Here is a 20,399-nt window from a genome sequence, read left to right as displayed (position 1 = left end):
GAGATAATTGCGCATTCATGTGTTGGCTTGAAAGGGGATATGTATCAATGCTCGAAACCATGATCAGCAGTGCAGCGATTGGCTGGTGGCAGGACGGCAATGCAATGACGTCATATAATTTAAAATGACACCCGACGAAAAACTTGACAAATTTCTGGACTTTTATAAGGAAACAGCCAAGCAAACAAAACTACATCAATGTTATAATAGAAACATGAAACAGATAATAGATACATGTTTTTATTTTATTAGAATTTTTTCATGATTCCCAATTATTTAGATTCACAATTTATAATAGTTGTGCAGTCTTTACATTTTTATTTCAATGTAGAAATGATCTATTCATTTCATTTGATATTTGGACAGATTTGTTACGAGACAGCATTAATGAAAGTTTCTTAAGGGTCAATATCATGTAATCTGCATCTCCTGCACTCCATCAAGCCACTTTTTTAATAGCAGTCATCACTCAAAATAATGCACGACTCTATTATCTGTATAGCATGTGTCTAAGACTCTAATACAATTATGAAGTAATACTTTTATGACAAATAAATATTTCAGTGAGTAAAACTGGCTGTGTCTATAGTAGGCTCTTATGGACTACACAGCATTTTTATATTATTAGTAAAATAAAAATAATTGATTATTATTTTAAATTATTGTCCCTGGATCAGTATGATTCTCTTGTAATAAAGTAGCGGTGGTAGCATACATATTTTGAGTATCAGTTCTGGTTGAAAAGAAGCGATCTAATCCTGTTTACATGAATTAAGCTGCTCCCGAGCAGGTTTAAGCTAACGGACCTGTTGCTATGACAGCAGCTCCGGGATGAGCTTCGAAGAACCAAACGATCCAAGATCACGCCAAATCGTCAACATTCAAATCCAGCTAACCTAGTTAGCGACGTACGAAGAACGGGCCCCTGGACGGCAGGCTGGCCATTTCAGTACATGGATCCTCCTCCTACGCAGCCATGATGTTATAATTGTTGCAGTATGTGGTCTGGCATTTTTATGTAGGAAAATGCAAGGTTTTCCATGAAAGAGACGACGTCTGGATGGGAGCATATGTTGTTCTAGAACTTGGATATACCTTTCAGCATTGAGGGTGCCTTTCCAGATGTGTAAGCTGCCCATGCCACATGCACTTATGCAACCCCATACCATAAGAGACGCAGGCTTCTGAACTGAATGCTGATAACAACTTGGGTTATCCTTGTCCTCTTTAGTCCGGATGACATGGTGTCCCAGTTTTCCAAAAAGAACTTCAAATTTTGATTCGTCTGACCACAGAACAGTTTTCCACTTTGCCACAGTCCATTTTGAATGAGCCTTGGCCCAGAGAAAACACCTGTGCTTCTGGATCATGTTTAGATATGGCTTCTTTTTTGACCTATAGAGTTTTAACTGACAACGGCGAATGGCACGGTGGATTGTGTTCACAGACAAGGAAGTATATTCTGGAAGTATTCCTGAGACCATGTTGTGGTCTCCATTACAGTAGCATTCCTGTATGTGATGCAGTGCCGTCTAAGGGCCTGAAGATCACGGGTATCCAGTATAGTTTTCTGGCCTTGACCCTTATGCACAGAGATTGTTCCAGATTCTCTGAATCTTTGTATGATATTTTGCACTGTAGATGATGATAACTTCAAACTCTTTGCAATTCTTCTCTGGGAAACTCCTTTTTGATATTGCTGCACTATTTTTCGCTGCAGCGTTGGGGGAATTGGTGATCCTCTGCCCGTCTTAACTTCTGAGAAACACTGCCACTCTGAGAGGCTCTTTTTATACCCAATCATGTTGCCAATTGACCTAATAAGTTGCAAATCGGTCCTCAAGCTGTTCCTTATATGTACATTTAACTTTTCCGTCCTCTTATTGATACCTGTCCCAACTTTTTTGGAATGTGTAGCTCTCATGAAATCCAAAATGAGTATTCTGCATGACATTTCAAAATGTCTCACTTTCAACATTTTAAATGTTATCTGTATTCTATTGTGAATAAAATATAGGTTTATAAGATTTGTAAATTATTTCATTCCTTTTTTTACTCACAATTTGTACAGTGTCCCCACTTTTTTGGAATCGGTTTGTAGAAATATCATGATTCACAACTTATCAATATTCTTTCTTATGTTGGTTTTACTATTTTGCAAGTTGTCTGAGCATTACAGCCAAACTAATTTCCCTATTATAAAGACAAAGTCTTTCAAGGTGTATGTAATGATATAAACTTCCTAATCATCCGGAAGAAGGAGGCGGGAACCGGCGCACAATCAAATGAAACTTTAATAATCTCAAAATAAACACAAAACAGCGCACCAGCCCCTCACGGACGACTGGTGCGCATAAATCAAAACCAAAACATAAAATATGGTCCAGGCCTGGTCCTCTCTCGTCCTTCACTATAGTCGCTCCAGTTTTATATCCTTCCATCTCCTACGTGGGACTCGATACCGGCGGTGGAGCGCAGGTGTAGCTCATCTCCAATCACTACACCTGGCCTCACTCCTCGTTCCCACGCCTCTCGGCCCCGCCCCACTCGCCACAGTATAAGAAAAAGAAAAGAAAAAAAGAATGGCAGATATTTAGGCCAAAGAGGGTGAAGATAAAAATCTTTGTTCTTATTTTTTAATGGTAAAGTGCTTTACCTCAAGGCATTTAGGTTATTTCTTATTGTTGTATTTGAAAAAGTACACATTAACCTTTGCTTATTGTTCCCATACTTGGTGTACTGTTTTATGTTCTCACATTATATATATATATATATATATATATATATATATATAAAACAAATGGCCTTGTGGTTAGTGAGTTAGACTCGTAACTGGGTCGCTGGTTCGATTTTCTGAGGCAGCAGGAAATGACTGAAGTGTTCTCGAGCAAGGCACCTTTCCCGTTTGTTCTGCAGTGATAGCTGCACACTGCTTACTACTTATAGGCAGTGGCGGCTCCAGACAATTTTGACTGGGGGGGCAATGGGGGGGTCCTGGTCTTTTCAAGGGGGGTTTCATGAAAACCAACAAAAAATACAGTGGACATGGCTAATAACTGCATATTTCTGCTACTAAACAACAAAAACACCTTTGCATGTCAGGTATATTATGCATTTTTATTGACATTGATATTTTTACATTTATTTCCAGATAGATATTATTGAGTTTACAGGCTAAAGTGGTCTTGCTGTTGTAAACACTGTTGCTATTGTAGAAAAAAATATTTGCATCACATTTAAAATCTGAATTGTTTTTATTTTTATAATGATAATTCAGAGAATGAGAAAACCTTACCAGTGTTGTGATAATTATTTTTACGTGTTAAAAATAAATAAGTACTCTAGTATAATAAAAGTTTATTCAAATAACATAAAAAAGACCAGACCCCTCGATGCCTGTGAAACTTTTCTCCCTCAAACAGCACGCTAGTGTTACTTCTACACTACAGGCTACACACAGCAATATAAACAACGTATCTGCATGTTCTCACATCACATCGTTCTTGTAAAATAATAATAAGTAAATAAACACCAAAATCACTTCGCTGAGAATGAAACACCACTTACCAGCTGCCACGATGTTGAAAATAAAAATATCCTCTAGCAATTAAAAAATGCGCGTGCAGCATGAGGAATCTTCCCGGTTGGATGAGGTCATAGTCAGGTGAACGGTCATCATGTTGGTCATTTTATTTACGGCTAAATTATTATTAATAAATTGTACTAATATTATGATTGGGCGTGGGCAGGCATTCACAAAAGTTTATGTTATTACAAAAAAAAATTGAGGAAATTTTGCTTTGACAAAAGGGCACTTAAGGGGCAAAGGAGCAGGTGCTCAAGTGAACCGGTTCTTTCGGACAATTCGATCAAATAAACCAGCTGAAAAAAAAAATGGTTCTCCGGTTCTTTTGCGCTCGATGTAATGCCGTCATTGGCGATGATTGTCCTTCATTCAAGCCTTTGGTTTACCCGCGCTTATAACAGTAGCACAGAATCAGTTCAGAATCAATCACCAAAAGAATCAGTTCGGTTCAGATGCGCTCTGTGTCAGTCTGCTTCACGCTGAATCACGCATGCGCAGTTTTCATCAGCTCATCGGTTCTCGAATCGGACGCGTCCGACAGAAACGGTTCTCGGTTCAGAGTATGAATAAATGTCGAAATAATTATTATTTATTATTGTTCTGCGTAGTTTGAAGAGAAACATTTTGGATCTTTTCCCCGAATATATATATTTTTTAATCAGGAAGAGGCTGGGGGGTCAAATGGGGGGTCAAGGCATTTTTTGGCAGGGTCTTGAGACCCCCCAAGACCCCCCCTGGCGCCGCCAGTGCTTATAGGTAGCTTTAAATAAAAGCATCTGCCAAATTAATACATGTAAATGCAAATGATGATAAACATTCATATCACAGAATATATTTACAAATATATGTTACAAAGCTATATACGGTAAAATGTACAGACAGCTGGTTGTTATTACAAAATACATTGAGTCATCCTGGAGAGGTTAATTTTGCGATTACATCTAGCTGGACGTACGATTTTTCTGTTTAATACATTTACAGCCACAGTAATAACTACAGGAACACAAACTAATTTGAAATAAGTTTTGTCCGTTTAAAATCAAATCAAATTATTTTTATATATTATTATTTTAATAAATGTTATTAAATTGCACCAGTCACAGTGACTCGCATTAACTGGATAATCCTTGTGTTACCAGTTTACCAGTTACCAGCAGACCTGAAAATGTTGCCTTCACTTTGTTAAACCGTTCTGTCCTCATAAATCACTTTTGTCCTTATAATATACAATGTTTTCACGTTTGTGTTTGCGTTTTTAAGGTTTCATTTAAATATGTACATGGGGGAGCATATAAAAACATATGGCTTGGTTGTCCAAGGATAAGACATTGGAAGACATAAAGCTCACACATACACACTTAGTGAAAAAGATGAACAGAAAAATAATTACTCTTGATTCTGATTGAGCTAATTATTGCAGCATTATTATTATTATTATTTTATTTTTATTGTGTATGCTTGGTTAAAGAGATGAGTTTATAGACTTAAACTGATCGAGTGTGTCTAAATTCTGAACAAGGCTGTGGTGGCTTTCAAAGTTTAGGAGCGAAGTCAGAAAACTGTTTACTACCTTATAAAGGATTTTTTTATATTCAGGGCATTATTAACAGACCAGAACTTTGTGACCAGTTCTAAGCCATTTTTCCTCAGGTCAGCAATGTCATGTGTGTGTGTGTGTGTGTGTGTGTGTGTGCGCATGTCTGTGTGTGCAGTTACACAGAACCACATACTGCACTGTGGATACAGCTGCCGGAAAGTGTTAAGTCATTTATTAATTCCTCTTTGAGCTGTTCTCACAATAGGCTCTAAAACGCTTTTCCTGGTGAGTGTTTGTTCTCGCATGCATATATGTAATTGTAATATATTTCTGTGTAGATATATGTGTGTGTAGATATGTATTTTTTTACCACTTCCTTTCCAAAGGAATTGCAATGTGTCACAATTCATTGTTATTTTTTATAATCATTCTTTGGTTTTGTTATTTCTGGTTTCTTTGCTTTAGAAATGATTTTCAAATAGAATTAAACAGAACAGGATAATTGTTGTAAAGCACATTAATGTGTTCATCATAACTCAAAAATATTCTCATTGAACATAATGTTATTCCCATTATACTAATGAAGTTGTGCTGTTCGTAGCTGTATGTGGATAAACTGATCAAGTGTTTTTCAACACTTCATTCAGCTGTTTTGACGTTCTTCCTCCAGGCATCAAGATGAACACGAGTCAGGTGAATGCTTCACTCAAGTGTGAGAGGGACACTAGAGTAACGTCTGTACTCTTCCCTTGCCTGTATGCGGCTCTCTTTCTGGTGGCTTTGGTGTTGAACAGTCTGGCCGCATGGATTTTCTTCCAAATACGCAGCAGCTCAACATTTGTCGTGTACCTGAAGAATGTAGTTGTGGCCGATCTATTGATGACCCTTACTGTGCCTGTGAAGGCACTGACCGATGCGGGCTTGGGTTCCTGGCAGCTCCGGGCTTTTCATTGCCAGTACTCAGCTGTGCTCTTCTATACCACTATGTATATAAGCATCATTCTCCTCGGACTCATCAGCTTGGACCGGTACCTAAAAATTGTGCATCCCTTTGGGAAATGTGCTCTTCAGAAGGTCAGAGTTGGTCAGATACTGTGTGCAGTTATCTGGGTGGTCATGTTGTCACTGGCTCTGCCAAACGTTATCCTGAGTAACCACATGCCACAGATTTCCTCTGGTGCTAAGCTGCGATGCACCAAGATGAAGGGGAAGATGGGACTCATGTGGCATGAAGGCTTTAACTACTTCTGCCAGGTTGTTTTTTGGGGTACATTAGCACTTATGGTCATCTGCTACACCTTCATCAGCAGGAAAGTGTTTGAATCATACCGTGCGTCACAAAGCAGCAGTGACACAGCCAGCAAACAGACCACATCTAAGGTATAGTGCACTTTCTGTTACCTGCAAACACTAACATTCTGTAAAGATGCAGGAAATATAATTTAATAACACCAACACTGCACTTTTTGGATGTCTTATCCAACTCATACATTATAGGTCTTAGATTTGAGTTAAAACTAAAATGTTAAGTTCAGAAATGTTGCTGTTGTTCTGCCTCCAGTAACTGTGATGGCAAACACTAATTCAGGGAAACGATGCACGTAAATTAATGGAGACATACTGTATACATTTGTTAACACATTATTTTAAAGGTCAATTCTCATTATCAACAAACCATTAACTATGTATTTTGCGTTGTTAGAATAATTTGCTTCTTTAAATTTACCTTTAAGACTCTTCACCTTCCTATTGCACTGTAGCGACGTTCTCCTGTGTCCCTATTCTTTCATTTCATGTGCTATTTTCAAAAACGGAGTGGTTACAGTAGGATCCTTCTAGTTTAGGTTGAATTGAAGTATCTCCATAAATATTAATCAGGTCTTATACCCCACTCTCCCTCCACTGACTCTGTCCATCACTGTTTTCCATATCTAGTCAAGTTTTTAATGTTACTGTCTGTGTCAGTTGTGTCTAGGGCTAATTTGTCGGTGCATAATATGTGATTCACACAGATCTGGGTCTGATTCAGGACCACACATGTATGTGGTCTAAATCTGATAAGAAAAAATCAGATCAGGGCAAGATTTGAGTGTTCACACTATCTCTGAAGAAAGTCTGACCTGGTCACTTGACCCCCCAAAAATCTGATTTGTGCCACTTTTGCCTGCAGTGTGAACGGGGCCTATGTTAATAATAGGCATTCTAATAAGCAATTAGTTAATAGTAAGAATTGGACCCTATTCTAAAGTGTTACCAAACATTCTGTTTAGCAGTATGCAGGGCTTGAAATCAACTTTGTTTTTTTTTTGTTTTTTGCTCAACAGCCACTGTGGCTAGTGGTTTTCCAAAATTACTAGCAATGTTGTAGTTGGGAAATTATACTTTATATGATGTGACGGGGTGAAGAAGCACATGACACAAGGATGCAGGTAAGTTCCCCCAAGGGTGGATTTTTAATAAAGTGTTTAAGGGAGAAATTACCAATGTGAGGGGTTTTAAGAGCTTGGTGCCCGGTCTCTCTCGCTCTCTTTCTTCCTCCTTCCGTGTGCAGTGCTGTGTGGGACCGTGAAGTCCGTGCGTAGTGGGGGGGTGGGGGTGGGATGGGTTTAGCCGAGTCTTTGGAGACGTATCTCACCTCTGTGTTCATCTGCGGGGCTTATGAAGCCAGAGCTTGATGGGGTGCAGGTGTAGCTGCTCAGCCCGTGATTAGTAGGTGCAGGTGTGACAGCTCCATTTCCAGGGTGACGGGACATGTGTCAAATGCACCCCCCCCCCCCAAGCTTCGTCCTGTTTCTGTGGAGAAGCGGGAGATTGGGGGAGGGCAGTGAGTGGATGTGACGGTCGTGCACCAGGAAACACGAGGAGAGGGAGAGATCCAATTGCTGGTACTTTATTAGACAAAAAGGGTAATTCAACACAAACAGTACAAGGAGACAAACAAAACAAAAGAGGGAACCGGATGGAATGGACAGGAAACTCGGAGGACGAGATAGAAAGGGTAAGTCTCGGGAGACGAGAACATAGGTACACGAAGGGTAAGGACTCCATACAAACAACAGGGAAAGACAGGTATTTATAAGGAGACTAATGACAATAGATTTCCTGCACCTGTGCAATTAACTGGAGTGCAATTACTGTGAAGAAAGGACCAGACTAGAGGAATTATAGTGCCTATGGTGAAGTGCCTAAGGAGAAGTGAGCTCACTAGTGGACACCCAGGAAAACAGAGACTGACAGCGTGACATTACCCCCTCCTCCACGGAGCAGCTGCTAGATGCTCGACCTGAAACCCAGGGAAACCCAACAGATAAAGAAGCTAGGAGGGAGGTGGAGCGGCGGAGGACTAGGGGGAGGGACGGAGGGCCAGAAAACATAGTACACAGAGACAGGAGAACCAGGTAGAATGGGAAAACAGACACAACACACCCAGGTAGAATGGGAAAACAGAGACAGGAGAACCAGGTAGAATGGGGAAACAGAGATACCACACCCAGGTAGACAGAGACAAGACAACCAGGTAAAATGGAAAGACAGAGACAGAGACAAGTGTAACACAAAACAAGGAGTCCAGGAGGGTGGTGGACCGGCGGAGGATCAGGGGGAGGGACGGAGGGCCAGGTCCAAAGAAGGAAACAGACAGAAAAACAAAAGAAAACAAAATCACAAAAACATAGGTCCATGAAGGACATCACATGATGCACACCAGGGCAGAGCAGAGGACCACCACAACCATGTGGTCAAGGCAGAAGCCCCCCAGGGCGGAGCAGAAGACCACCACATCCTTGTGGTCGAGGCCGGAGTCCCCCAGGGCGGAGCAGAAGACCACCATGTCCTTGTGGTCAATGCCAGAGTCCCCCAGGGTGGAGCAGAAAACCACCACATCCTTGTGGTCGAAGCCGGAGTCCCCCAGGGCGGAGCAGAAGACCACCACGTCCTTGTGGTCGATGCCGGAGTCCCCCAGGGCGGAGCAGAAGACCACCACGTCCTTGTGGTCGATGCCGGAGTCCCCCAGGGCGGAGCAGAAGACCACCACAACCGTGTGGTCAGGGCAGAAGCCCCCCAGGGTGGAGCAGAAGACCACCACATCCATGTGGTCGAGGCCGGAGTCCCCCAGGGCGGAGCAGAAGACCACCACGTCCTTGAGGTCGATGCCAGAGTCCCCCAGGGCGGAGCAGAAGACCCCCCACAACTGTGTGGTCAGATAAAGCCCCCCAGGGCGGAGCAGAAGACCCCCACATCCTTGTGGTCAAGGCCGAAGTCCCCCAGGGCAGAGCAGGAGACCACCCCATCCGTGTGGCCAGACCAATGGGAGGACGAACCTCAGGTAATCCTATGGTGTTTCTACTGGATTTCAGAAGATCGGTGCTGACTTGACTCTGCTCATGAAGATTATTGGTGACTTGCATTAGTTCATGAAGATCCCTGATGACTTGACTCAGTCCTTGAAGATCACCGGTGACTTGACTCAGTCCTTGAAGATCACCGGTGACTTGACTCAGTCCTTGAAGATCACCAGTGACTTGACTCTGTCCTTGAAGATCACCAGTGACTTGACCTTGTCCTTGAGGATCACCAGTGACTTGACTCTGTCCTTGAAGATCACCAGTGACTTGACCTTGTCCTTGAAGATCACCAGTGACTTGACTCTGTCCCTGAAGATCACCAGTGACTAGACTCGACTCTGAAAGGTAAACGGTGACTAGCCTTTTCTCTGGAAAATCCATGGTAGCTAATCCTGACTCTGGAAGGTCAAAGGTGACTAACCCTGACTCTGGAAGGTCTATGGTGACTAACCCTGACTCCGGAAGGTCAACGGTGACTAACCCTGACTCTGGAGGGTCCACGACCACCTGACTAGACTCTGGAGGTTCAACCGGAACCTGATTCAACTCTGGAAAGTCAATGGGCAACTGACTCGAATCTGGACAGTCAACAGGAACTAGCCCTGACTCTGGAGTGTCAACGGTGACTAACCCTGACTCTGGAAAGTCAACTGGCACCTGACTCGACTCTGGAAGGTCAATGGGGACTAACCCTGACTCCGGAAGGTCAACGGTGACTATCCCTGACTCTGGAGGGTCCACAAGCACCTGACTAGACTCTGGAGGTTCAACCGGAACCTGATTCAACTCTGGAAAGTCAATGGGCAACTGACTCGACTCTGGACGGTCAACAGGAACTAGCCCTGACTCTGGAGTGTCAACGGTAATTAGCCCTGACTCTGGAAGGTCGACGGTGACTAACCCCGACTCTGGAAAGTCAACGGGCACCTGACTCGACTCTGGAAGTTCAACAGGAATCTGACTCAACTCAGGAAAGCCCACTGTAACTGCCTTCCTCTGCAGTGGCTCCGGGCTGGCGGCCATCTTGTGCAATGGTGCTGGCTCCGAAGACGTGATGTGAACAGTCTTGGGAATCTCTAGGATTTTTGACAGCCTGGAGAAATAATCCAAAAATGTCACTGCTGCCATCTTGGGCATAGGCGCTGACATGGCGGCCATCTTGCACTATGGCGCTGGACTGGTGGCCACCTTGTGCAGTGGCGCTATGCTGCCATCCATCTTGCCTCCTGGTGCTGGGTTGGCAGCCATCTTGTGCTGTAGTGCTGGACTGGCAGCCATCTTGTGTGTTGGCGCTGAGCTGTCAGCCATCCTGCACTGTGGTGCTGGACTGGTGGCCACTTTGTGCTTTGGCGCTGTGCTGGCGGCCATCTTGCCTCGTGGTGCTGGGTTGGCAGCCACTCCTCTCGACAGCTTGCTCCGGAGCAACCTCCCCTGGTTCCCTGGAACACAACTTGGCGAGTGCCCACAAGACCATTTCTCTCCCGCTTCATTGCTGAGGAGGAAATTGGAGCAGACATATCGCTGGATCTCAGGGATGGAGTCTTTCTGTGACAATCGTGCACCAGGAAAACACGAGGAGAGGGAGAGATCCAATTGCTGGTACTTTATTAGACAAAAAGGGTAATTCAACACAAACAGTCCAAGGAGACAAACAAAACAAAAGAGGGAACCCGGATGGAACGGACAGGGAACTCGGAGGACGAGATAGAAAGGGTAAGTCTCGGGAGACGAGAACATAGGTACATGAAGGGTAAGGACTCCATACAAACAACAGGGAAATACAGGTATTTATAAGGAGACTAATGACAATAGATTTCATGCACCTGTGCAATTAACTGGAGTGCAATTACTGTGAAGACAGGATCAGACTAGAGGAATTATAGTGCCTATGGTGAAGTGCCTAAGGAGAAATGAGCTCACTAGTGGACCCCCAGGAAAACAGAGACTGACAGCGTGACAGTGGACCCTGACAGACCTGCAAAAGCTGCCCATATCCTATAAGAACGTCGGTGTTCGCATTGGCCATCCCCGCACGGTTTTGTACGCTCTGCTGGGGTCAGCTTTCAGCTGATATATGTCCTCGGCAGCCACTCAACATAACATCTGATGAGGCCACGGCCCACTTGGTAGCCTAGGTATTTTGCCACAGCGAGGGCCAGGTTACACTTCCGTGGGTTGGCAGTCAGCCCAGCCCAGCGGAGTTCCAATAGCACCTTCCGCCGCCGCTCCAGGTGGTCCTCCCAAGTCTCTTGATGTGAATGATGATGATGTCATCGAGGTAGGTGGCCACATAAGCTTGGTGTGGCCGCAGGAAGACGTCCATTAGGCGTTGGAAGGTGGCAGGGACCCCGTGCAGGCTGAAGGTAAGGACCTGGTACTGCCAGTGGCCACTTGGGGTTGAGAACGCCGTCTTTGGTTTGGCCTGCTCTGTTAAGGGGACCTGCCAGTGGCCTTTGGTGAGGTTGAGGGTCGAGATAAACCCGGCCCTTCCCAGGCGATCTAACAGCTCGTCAACCCACGGCATCGGGTAGTTGTCGAACTCGGAGACTTCATTCAAGTGGTGGGAGTCATTGCAGAAACGAAAGGTGCCATCAGGGTTTGGAACCATGATGATGGGGGCTGTACCATGGGCAAATGGTTGGACGACCCCTAACCTCAGCATCTTCTGTACTTCTTCCTCGAAGGCATGTTGCCAAGCCTCCGAGACACGATAGGGCCGCTGCCGGACAATGACTCCGGGTGCTGTGTGGACATCGTGCACGAGCATGTGGGTCAGCCCAGGCTGGTGAGAAAACACATTGGTAAACTGACTGACCAGGTTTTGCAGCTCAGACTTTTGGGCGGCTGAGAGGTGAGGGTCCATGTCGACAGCCACGGCAGGTAAGTGAGCGAGGGCTGAGAGCTGGGGCATGGTCCCGACCCAGCGCTTCAAGAGATTCACATGATATAGCTGGTTTTCTCTCCTTTTTCCAGGCTGCCGAACTCGGTAAGTGATGGGGCAGATCCTTTCCGTGACGGTGTAGGGACCTTGCCAGCTGGCCAGGTATTTGCAGTCGGCCATGGGGACGAGGACCATGAAGTGATCTCCTGGCTGGAACTCCCGTGGCTGGGCCGCCCTATTGTAGTGCCATTGCTGGGCTTGTTTGGGCCGAGGCGATGTGTTCCCGGATGACGATCTGCTCCCGCATCTCCCATACGTGTTCCAGCATGATTCAGTGGACTGCTGGCTGTTTTTCCTAAGCCTCTCTGGTGACGTCAAGCAGGCCGTGGGGCTGTCAGCTGAAGAGGAGCTTGAATGGGGTAAAGCCGGTGGATGCTTGGGGTACCTCTTTGATTCCGAAGATTACATAGGGCAACACCTTGTCCCAGTCTCGCTTGTCCTCGGCAGCCACTCAACATAACATCTGATTTAGCGTTTGATTGAACCATTCGACCAAGCCATCCGTTTGGGGGTGGTACACAGTGGTACGGAGCTGTTTGACTTTCAGGAGCTTGCAGAGGTCAACCATCATCCGGGACATAAACGCGGTGCTTGGTCAGTCAGTATCTGGGTGGGTACAACAGCTACTGAGCGATGGCTTTTGCGGTGGCCTTACAGAGGGGGACGGCCTCAGGGTAGTGGGTGGCATAATCCAGGATGACCAGGATGTATTCATGTCCCCGGGCGGACTTCGGCAATGGCCCCACCAGGTTCATCCCGATTCACTCGAAGGGCACCTCAATGATCGGCAGTGGTATCAGCGGGCTGGGGGAGGGGTGCATGGAGACGTCCGCTGGAAGGTGGGACAGGCTTGACAGAAGCGCCTCCAGGCCCGGCAAGTGGAAATGGTCGTGTATACGTTGGACTGTGTTCTGGGCCCCAAAGTGGCCTGCCATGGGATGTGCATGTGCCAGCTCCATCACCGCTTCTGTCTTGGACTGCAGGACTACCAGCAGGGTTTTTTCCTCCCCCCTTCGCTTCGCGACACAGTAAAGCAGCCTATTTTTTACAATGAAGTGAGGAGTTGGATGGGGTGCCGGCTGGAGCTCCTTCCCATCAGCGATCATCACTTGGGCCCAGCAGTGTTTCAGGCGGTCATCCTCATGCTGCTCTCTAGCTAAGGCTTCAGCCCCAGTCACCTGTTGGAAGAGGTCAAAGTAAAGATTAGGGTTATGATGGGGTGATTCATCATTCATCATATCCGAGGCCAGCAGCACGGGGCGCCGTCAGGGCTTCTTCGCTGCCTTTCGCTTCTGGCGGTTCCAGGCAGGGCTGACAGGCTGGCTGGTGGTGGCGAGTAGGCAGTCAAATCCCAGCCAATCCCTCCTGAGAAGTACCAGGACTGGCAAATCCCTGACAATCTGACTTCTACTGGCCAGACGCCTGGTGGCACTGTGATACCACGCCGGCACTTCCCTGGTATCGCCGTGTACACAAGTGATGGGCAGCCGTGCTTTGGTTTCAGCCCATGGGGGAAGGACAGTTGGCTTGATGAGGGTGACCACGCTACCGGAGTCCAGGAGGGCGAGGCCGGCCATTTACCATCACTGCTCCCCACAGGCCCTGTTCCGGGGTTTCCGCGTGTACGGCACAGCATGCCAGCCAAGCCCGTCCAGGGGAGTGGGGAGGGGTGTGCATGGGCTCATCTTGCGGGCCGGGAACCGCTGGCCTGCTTTCCTGGTCACTGGGTGCCCTCCGATGTGCGTCGCTCCTGGACCACCCTTCAGGGAACAGGCAGCGCTCACTCCCCAACCTCCCAGTGTTATGTGGCCTCCGCCGATGTTGGTGGGGTTCCGCATGTCGGTTGCCTGATGAAGAGAGTGTTTCCATTTCCAGACGAAGCTGACGAGAACTCGGGACACGTGTCACAATGATTAAAGTTACTGCATACTAAAATGTGCTTATTGTCCTGATCACTGCCTCAAGGAACACGGAGCCGTGGATAATCGTGGATAAAACACATGGTATATCCACACTGGGAACTAAAGAAGACACGAACACAACATAGATCCGACAAAGAAACATCAGGCAGACTACACATATTATACCAGACTTGCAACAACAAAAAAGATCTGCAGAAACAGATGTACCTGGAGTGGCATTTAGATGCATATATGCAGAAAGTTGAATGAAGCTGAAATGTGAAATTAATGCATTTATGCTATAACAACTGATATAAAATAATGAATAAATATAAAATAACAACTGCATAAATAATGTTATGAGCTTAGTGCTTTAAATCAGTTTTAAATATACAAATATGAAATGTTGCAAAAGATGCAATGATACTACATTTAAATATGAAAGTGAACGACAAGTAGGCGGCAGCAAGTGATTCACCGAGTCATTCGTTCAAACAATTAATTCACATGCTGATTCATCCATTCAAGTCTTCATGAATGGGTTATTGAATCACTGACTCACCCTAATAATTTAAATACCCTGAATCGTTCAGTAATGAAATTATGATATGTGTTTCTCAGAAATGCACAGTTGTTCTGCAGTGATCTTTGTTTGGTTAGTGGGAGAGAACATCTTACATGCCACTGATGAAGTCAACCTGCTTTTGCCGTATTGGTGGGTTTTATTGTCCAGCCCTGGAATGGATAAAATTCAGATGTGTTCAGTTAGCTGCATACATGCCATGTTATAATTATTATTATTAATAATAATAATAATAATAATAATAATAATAATAATAATACATATTATTTGATGACACCTTTCAAAACACCCAAGGACACCTTACAAAACAGATTAAAACAAGTCCAAACAAATTATCAATAATACAATCAACTAATAACAACCCACAAAACAAATTTTCTGGCCCAGCTCTTGGCCAAACAATCACTTTTCCCCTTGGCCCAAGTACCGGAAAGAATAATGGCCCTGAAGTGGCCCAGAACTGGATTTAAGGGCCACAAATAGGCCATAACCAGCCTGAATCTCAGCCAGTAATCAGAAAACCTTAACTGGCCCTGAACTGGGCCAAAACAGGGTTTTTATTGCTGGTGCCAATTTTCAGCCTTAAGTAAACCAGAATCCCCAAATCTGAATTACACAGACCCAAAACAGAATATTAATATTTGATATTATTGTGTTGTGTATTACTAAAATCACCCTTATTCATTTTAATTACTTTTCTTCATGGACTTAAGCAAAATAGTTCTCAACACCAATATGATTGCATTACTTAAACATTGTAAATATTAGTATATATATTATAATATATATATTAGGGGTGTAACGGTTCACAAAATTCACGGTTCGGTTCGATACGATACACTGATGTCACGGTTCGGTTCGGTTCGGTTCGATACGTTTTAGATACAGCAAAATGTAAAAACATCTCAACTTTTCAGAATGCCGCAAGCGCACCGCGGGTCATGTGACAAGAACCAACCAATCAGCTTCATCCTTTCCCGTAACAACGTTGAGAGCTCAGCCAAGATGAAGGAACAGCTGATCATAGTTGTATATGGATTGCAATTTTGAAATAAATTCAGTAGCAGAGCTACTGCAAGCGATTTTTAGAGCTGCAAATCCATTTATCCTTCGCTGAAATTTCCGCGTCTCATGGAGAGAGCACGTCATTGTTGCTTAGCAAAGACAGACGCCTCATGAGCGCTTCTGCCCGAGCGCTTTGGAAAGGAGGAGAAAGACGCGCTTAGCGTTTTCCATGCGTTTTTAGGCACGTACTGAGTGAGCGAGCGCCTGCTGAGTAGCCTAACATAAACATATAAGATGGTGTTTTTTTCTTCTTCGGGAGTGTCAGGGGCGTTGCCTGTTACGTTGTTTGGGTTATTGGGCTACCTTGTTGAACGCATATCATTATATTTCTTTCTCTCTCTTTTTTTTTTTTTTCAAATATAATTAATTACTCCAACGAACCGTTCGGTATACATAATGCGTACCGCGTACCGAACCGAAAGCATCGTACCGAACGGTTCAATACGAATACGCGTATCGTTACACCCCTAATATATATATATAGTATTATAAAGAACCGTCAATTGGCCAATTTAAGTGCAGTCAGTTTCTGCAAGTAAAATTAGTTAACTCATAGGATTGCATATTAACACTGTATCGGTTAATGAAATACGTTTTTACTGTAAATTTAAATAATTCTGTAAAACCTAAAATGTTGCCACCATATTTTTTATATTAAAGAGCCACACAGATGGGAAATCAAAAATGACCTGTATTACAGTGTATGATGTAGCTGTCCATCAGTGTAAACAATGTGCAAAGTAATTAAACCAAAAAGTACTCTATTTATAAAGTTATTGGCTTCTAAAGTAAGGAGTCGACTCTGAATCGCTGAAACAAGTCGTTATAGATTTCAAATCTTTTGCCCATCTCTATGTACGTCACTAGGAGCACTTTGCATAATAATCTCCGCCTACCGTGTTGGGAGAAACTGACCTCTGACCTGTCCCCCATACACACACACACAGACGCTCTGGTTGGTGTGAGAGCATCATGTCGAGGAGACAGTTTGTTTTATGTTCACTGCCAAAGAATGAAGATCAGAAGGACCAATGGCTAAAATTCATTTTCAACACAATACCAGAGCAGTACAACAAATCCCTTTTGTTGTGTTTACAACATTTCACTGATGACTGCTTTTCTAATCTCGGTGAGTACAAGGCGGGATTTTCAAAGCGTTTGGCCATAAAAGAGGGTTCACTACCAACTTTATTTAGACCAACGAGCATCTCCGAATCACAACACGAAGTATGATTATGAAGTGTCTGTTTTCTCCCAAGCGTCTTATCAGTATGTGTGCTGTCTGCAGCCTGTCTGCGCTGATCTTCATTTACAAACACGTCATTAAAATGAAGTGTAACTCCGTGAATACTCAACGAAGAGACATGAGAGAGATATCTATAGAAAGCTTGACATGTCTACTTTAAAACTAAACAAGTGCTGCTAACAGATATTCTGTGATAAAGTAATCCATATGAAAACAACGCGATGTCTGTTTTTCACGTCTCCCTTCACTATATCTAATGTGACCACGCATTAGATTCAAACTGAAGCGCGCGGCTTGAATACACCCACACAGAAGAAAAAGCAGCGAGACTGTTCAAGTTTTTTATTTTACTGTTTGCTTCGCGATGAGAGGAATAAGACATAATTCACCCCAGAAAGATGCTAACGCATTGTTTACCATGATGTTGTGCGCGGAACAACCAATCAAACCTGACTATGTTAGTTGACCAATCAGAACACAGTATGCTACCGAAAGGTGGGGTTTAAGGAAACTGAATCTTTTGAACAGCTTCGCGCGAACCGTTTGGGGATCTCTGAGAATTGAGGTAATTTTAAAATGATATTTTGACAAAATGACAATGTTTTTTAACCTTGGATGGATTTAAACCTATTGTACAGGTCTTATAAACAGTGATAGGAAGCTTAGAATTGTCATCTTACTGGCTCTTTAAAGTTCTTGCAACCACAACTGCCTCTATTTTACGTAGATTTTTTTTTTTTTTTTTTTTTTTACAGTGCTTTCTAAAAACTAACCTTGAGAGCTTAGAGATCAGTGTAATATGTCAAAGTTTATGTACAGATTTCTTTGTGGCACAATGGTTTATCAGGTCTATATCAACACATTCAGCAGGACACTCATGCTGTTGATGCTGCTTTCTTGCTTTCAGGTCACACATCTATTTTCTCACACAGTGAAAAGCACCATCAAACGAAAGCTTATTTAGAACTGTAATAATAACATACTAGCAAATACTCATATGCTCACATGTGTTGGCACTCTGGAGAATGCTAAAGTTTAATTTTATATCATCGAGAAAGGTAGCCTGTCATATGCCATAAACCATAAAATACAAAAAAGATTAGAGAATCTAGTATTTATTTATGTTTTTTTCTTTTTAAGAAAATATGCATACGTTTCTGGTGTACAGTGTGTTATCCAGTACTAAACTGTCCTCTCCTCCACAGGTGTTTGTGGTAGTGGGTGTTTTCTTTGTTTGCTTTGCACCCTTCCACCTGGCCCGGGTCCCTTACACCCTCAGCCAGACCCGCAACACCTCTGCCCAGTGCTGGGCCCAAAACCAGCTGTACTACACCAAAGAGATCACGCTCTGGCTATCATCTACTAACGTGTGCCTGGACCCTCTCATTTATGTCTTCCTGTGTCGAGTCTTCCGCAAGAAGCTCACAGCCACGCTGGGCCGGCACCCGTTCCCACACGGCTCTCTGACAGAGACTTCCACCAAACTAGAGATGCCCAACAGAGCCCACTGCAACGCCCTCCACGATTCAGCTGGTCATTAACAGCTTTCTCCTCACACCTGCCAAAAATGTATTGTGTATATAAATATACATATAAAGGAACTGTTCAGTTCATTGAATGTTACATGGTACATAGGTGTCAGATCAACATTTCCAGGGTTATTTTTCCTGTCTGCTTCATTATCAGAAACCACAGCAGTTTCAATATCCTTTCTAGTAATCTTGCCCTTACAGTCTCCTCTTCCTGTGAACAGCGAGGCAGAACGTTTATTCAACTGAAAGCTGGTAAGAGTGTAACCTTAAATTTTATACAATGCATTCTATAATAATAAAAAAACATATATTCATATAATCTACATATTGTAAACAACATAAAAAGGGAGAGAGAGGTTTTTTGATTCAAAACATAATTTTCAGCTGGAGTGCAAAGACTAACACTTCAACAGTTGTGATTACAGTCTGGAGTCACTAGAGGGCCCTGTCCTCTGAACACAGTGACACACATGAGCTGAAGGTGTTAGAAAAAACACAGTGTGTCATGAGTCTGTCCAGCTCAATATCTCTGATCGCTCTATTAATCAACAGAGCTAAAAAATAGAAAGATCATGCAGTTCACAGCCCTGGCATAGAATTTCAGCACACAACATGTGACTCATGGAGATATACATGTATGCAAACAAAACCAGCACTAAATCCTTCAGGGACCAGATTCTGTTTAGAGTCAATGATGTGTGCTGACAGTACCTTAAAACATAACCTATATACAAACACACACACACACACACGCATGTATGAATGCATCATGTTTGAGAGTAGATGTTGGGTTGTGTATTGACAGACGGTTGAGGGAGTGTGTGTGTGTGTGTGTGTGTGACAGATGAGCTCTGCTGGATGTTCTCACACACACCTCCTTCAGTAGACTGATAACAGAGACCAGCTCTCTTCTGTACAGAAATCAATGTCGGGGAGTAACTAGATACATACATTTAATTGCAAAATAAATGTCATTGTAATTAAAAAATGTAATTAATGTAATTAAATTGTAGATAATAAATATTCATGATTACAAAGGGGATTTAAACTTTTTCACACACATATAGATTTAATTAATGTATTTCATAAATAGCATTGATTGCTCTAAAATACAAGAGAGCAATGTTCCAGGAGTTAAGGACACATGATAAGATGCATGCTTATTCAATAACTATTATAAGTCCATTGTGGACTTATGTATGCTTTATTTTTAAGAACATTGTTAGATGCCAGTGTTTCCTGTCAGAGCTATGCAAAGATTCGATTTTTAAAACAGTTATTTTAATAACTATTTATCATTGTTATTTAACTACTTCTTGTTATGGTTTCAATGATTTTATGACCTGTATTTAACTCCAGAAGGATCTCAAAGTAACTTCTGATTTTGTGGTGACTGTGCCTTCAGTACTGTGTTTGAAAAATAAATGATCTTAATCCAAGTGATGAAGGACTTCTAAAGTTGTGTGCTCTTCTGTAGCATTTACCCTGCCTGCTTTAAATGTTTCAAAATGATCAACAGCTGAAAATATTAGAAATTGGTAACTAACCTTCCCAACATTGACAAATATAATGTTATAACTTTGTCTGAACGATGCCTTTACAGTTCACAGTTACAGTATAGTGATATACACACAGGCTAGTGAGAGTATAACTGTAAAACTGGAG

General features: G+C 43.4%; 2 protein-coding genes across 2 annotated transcripts in view; both read left to right on the top strand.

Moving 5' to 3' along the window:
- Positions 1-20,399, top strand: part of si:dkey-77f5.3 (uncharacterized protein LOC326903 homolog) — a 320,099-nt gene that overhangs the window by 30,554 nt on the left and 269,146 nt on the right. The gene's annotated exons all lie outside the window — the stretch shown is intronic.
- Positions 5,313-20,336, top strand: LOC127972337 (P2Y purinoceptor 13). The gene is made up of 3 exons (XM_052575776.1): positions 5,313-5,408; positions 5,794-6,503; positions 18,408-20,336. Exons 2-3 carry the CDS (start codon positions 5,802-5,804, stop codon positions 18,741-18,743), a joined length of 1,038 nt encoding a protein of 345 aa, XP_052431736.1. The 5' UTR covers positions 5,313-5,408; positions 5,794-5,801; the 3' UTR covers positions 18,744-20,336.

The sequence above is a fragment of the Carassius gibelio genome, chromosome B15, assembly GCF_023724105.1.
Source record: "Carassius gibelio isolate Cgi1373 ecotype wild population from Czech Republic chromosome B15, carGib1.2-hapl.c, whole genome shotgun sequence".
Lineage (NCBI taxonomy): Eukaryota > Metazoa > Chordata > Actinopteri > Cypriniformes > Cyprinidae > Carassius > Carassius gibelio.
The sequence above is the reverse complement of the archived record's forward strand: the minus strand, read 5'-3'. Positions and strand labels throughout refer to the sequence as shown.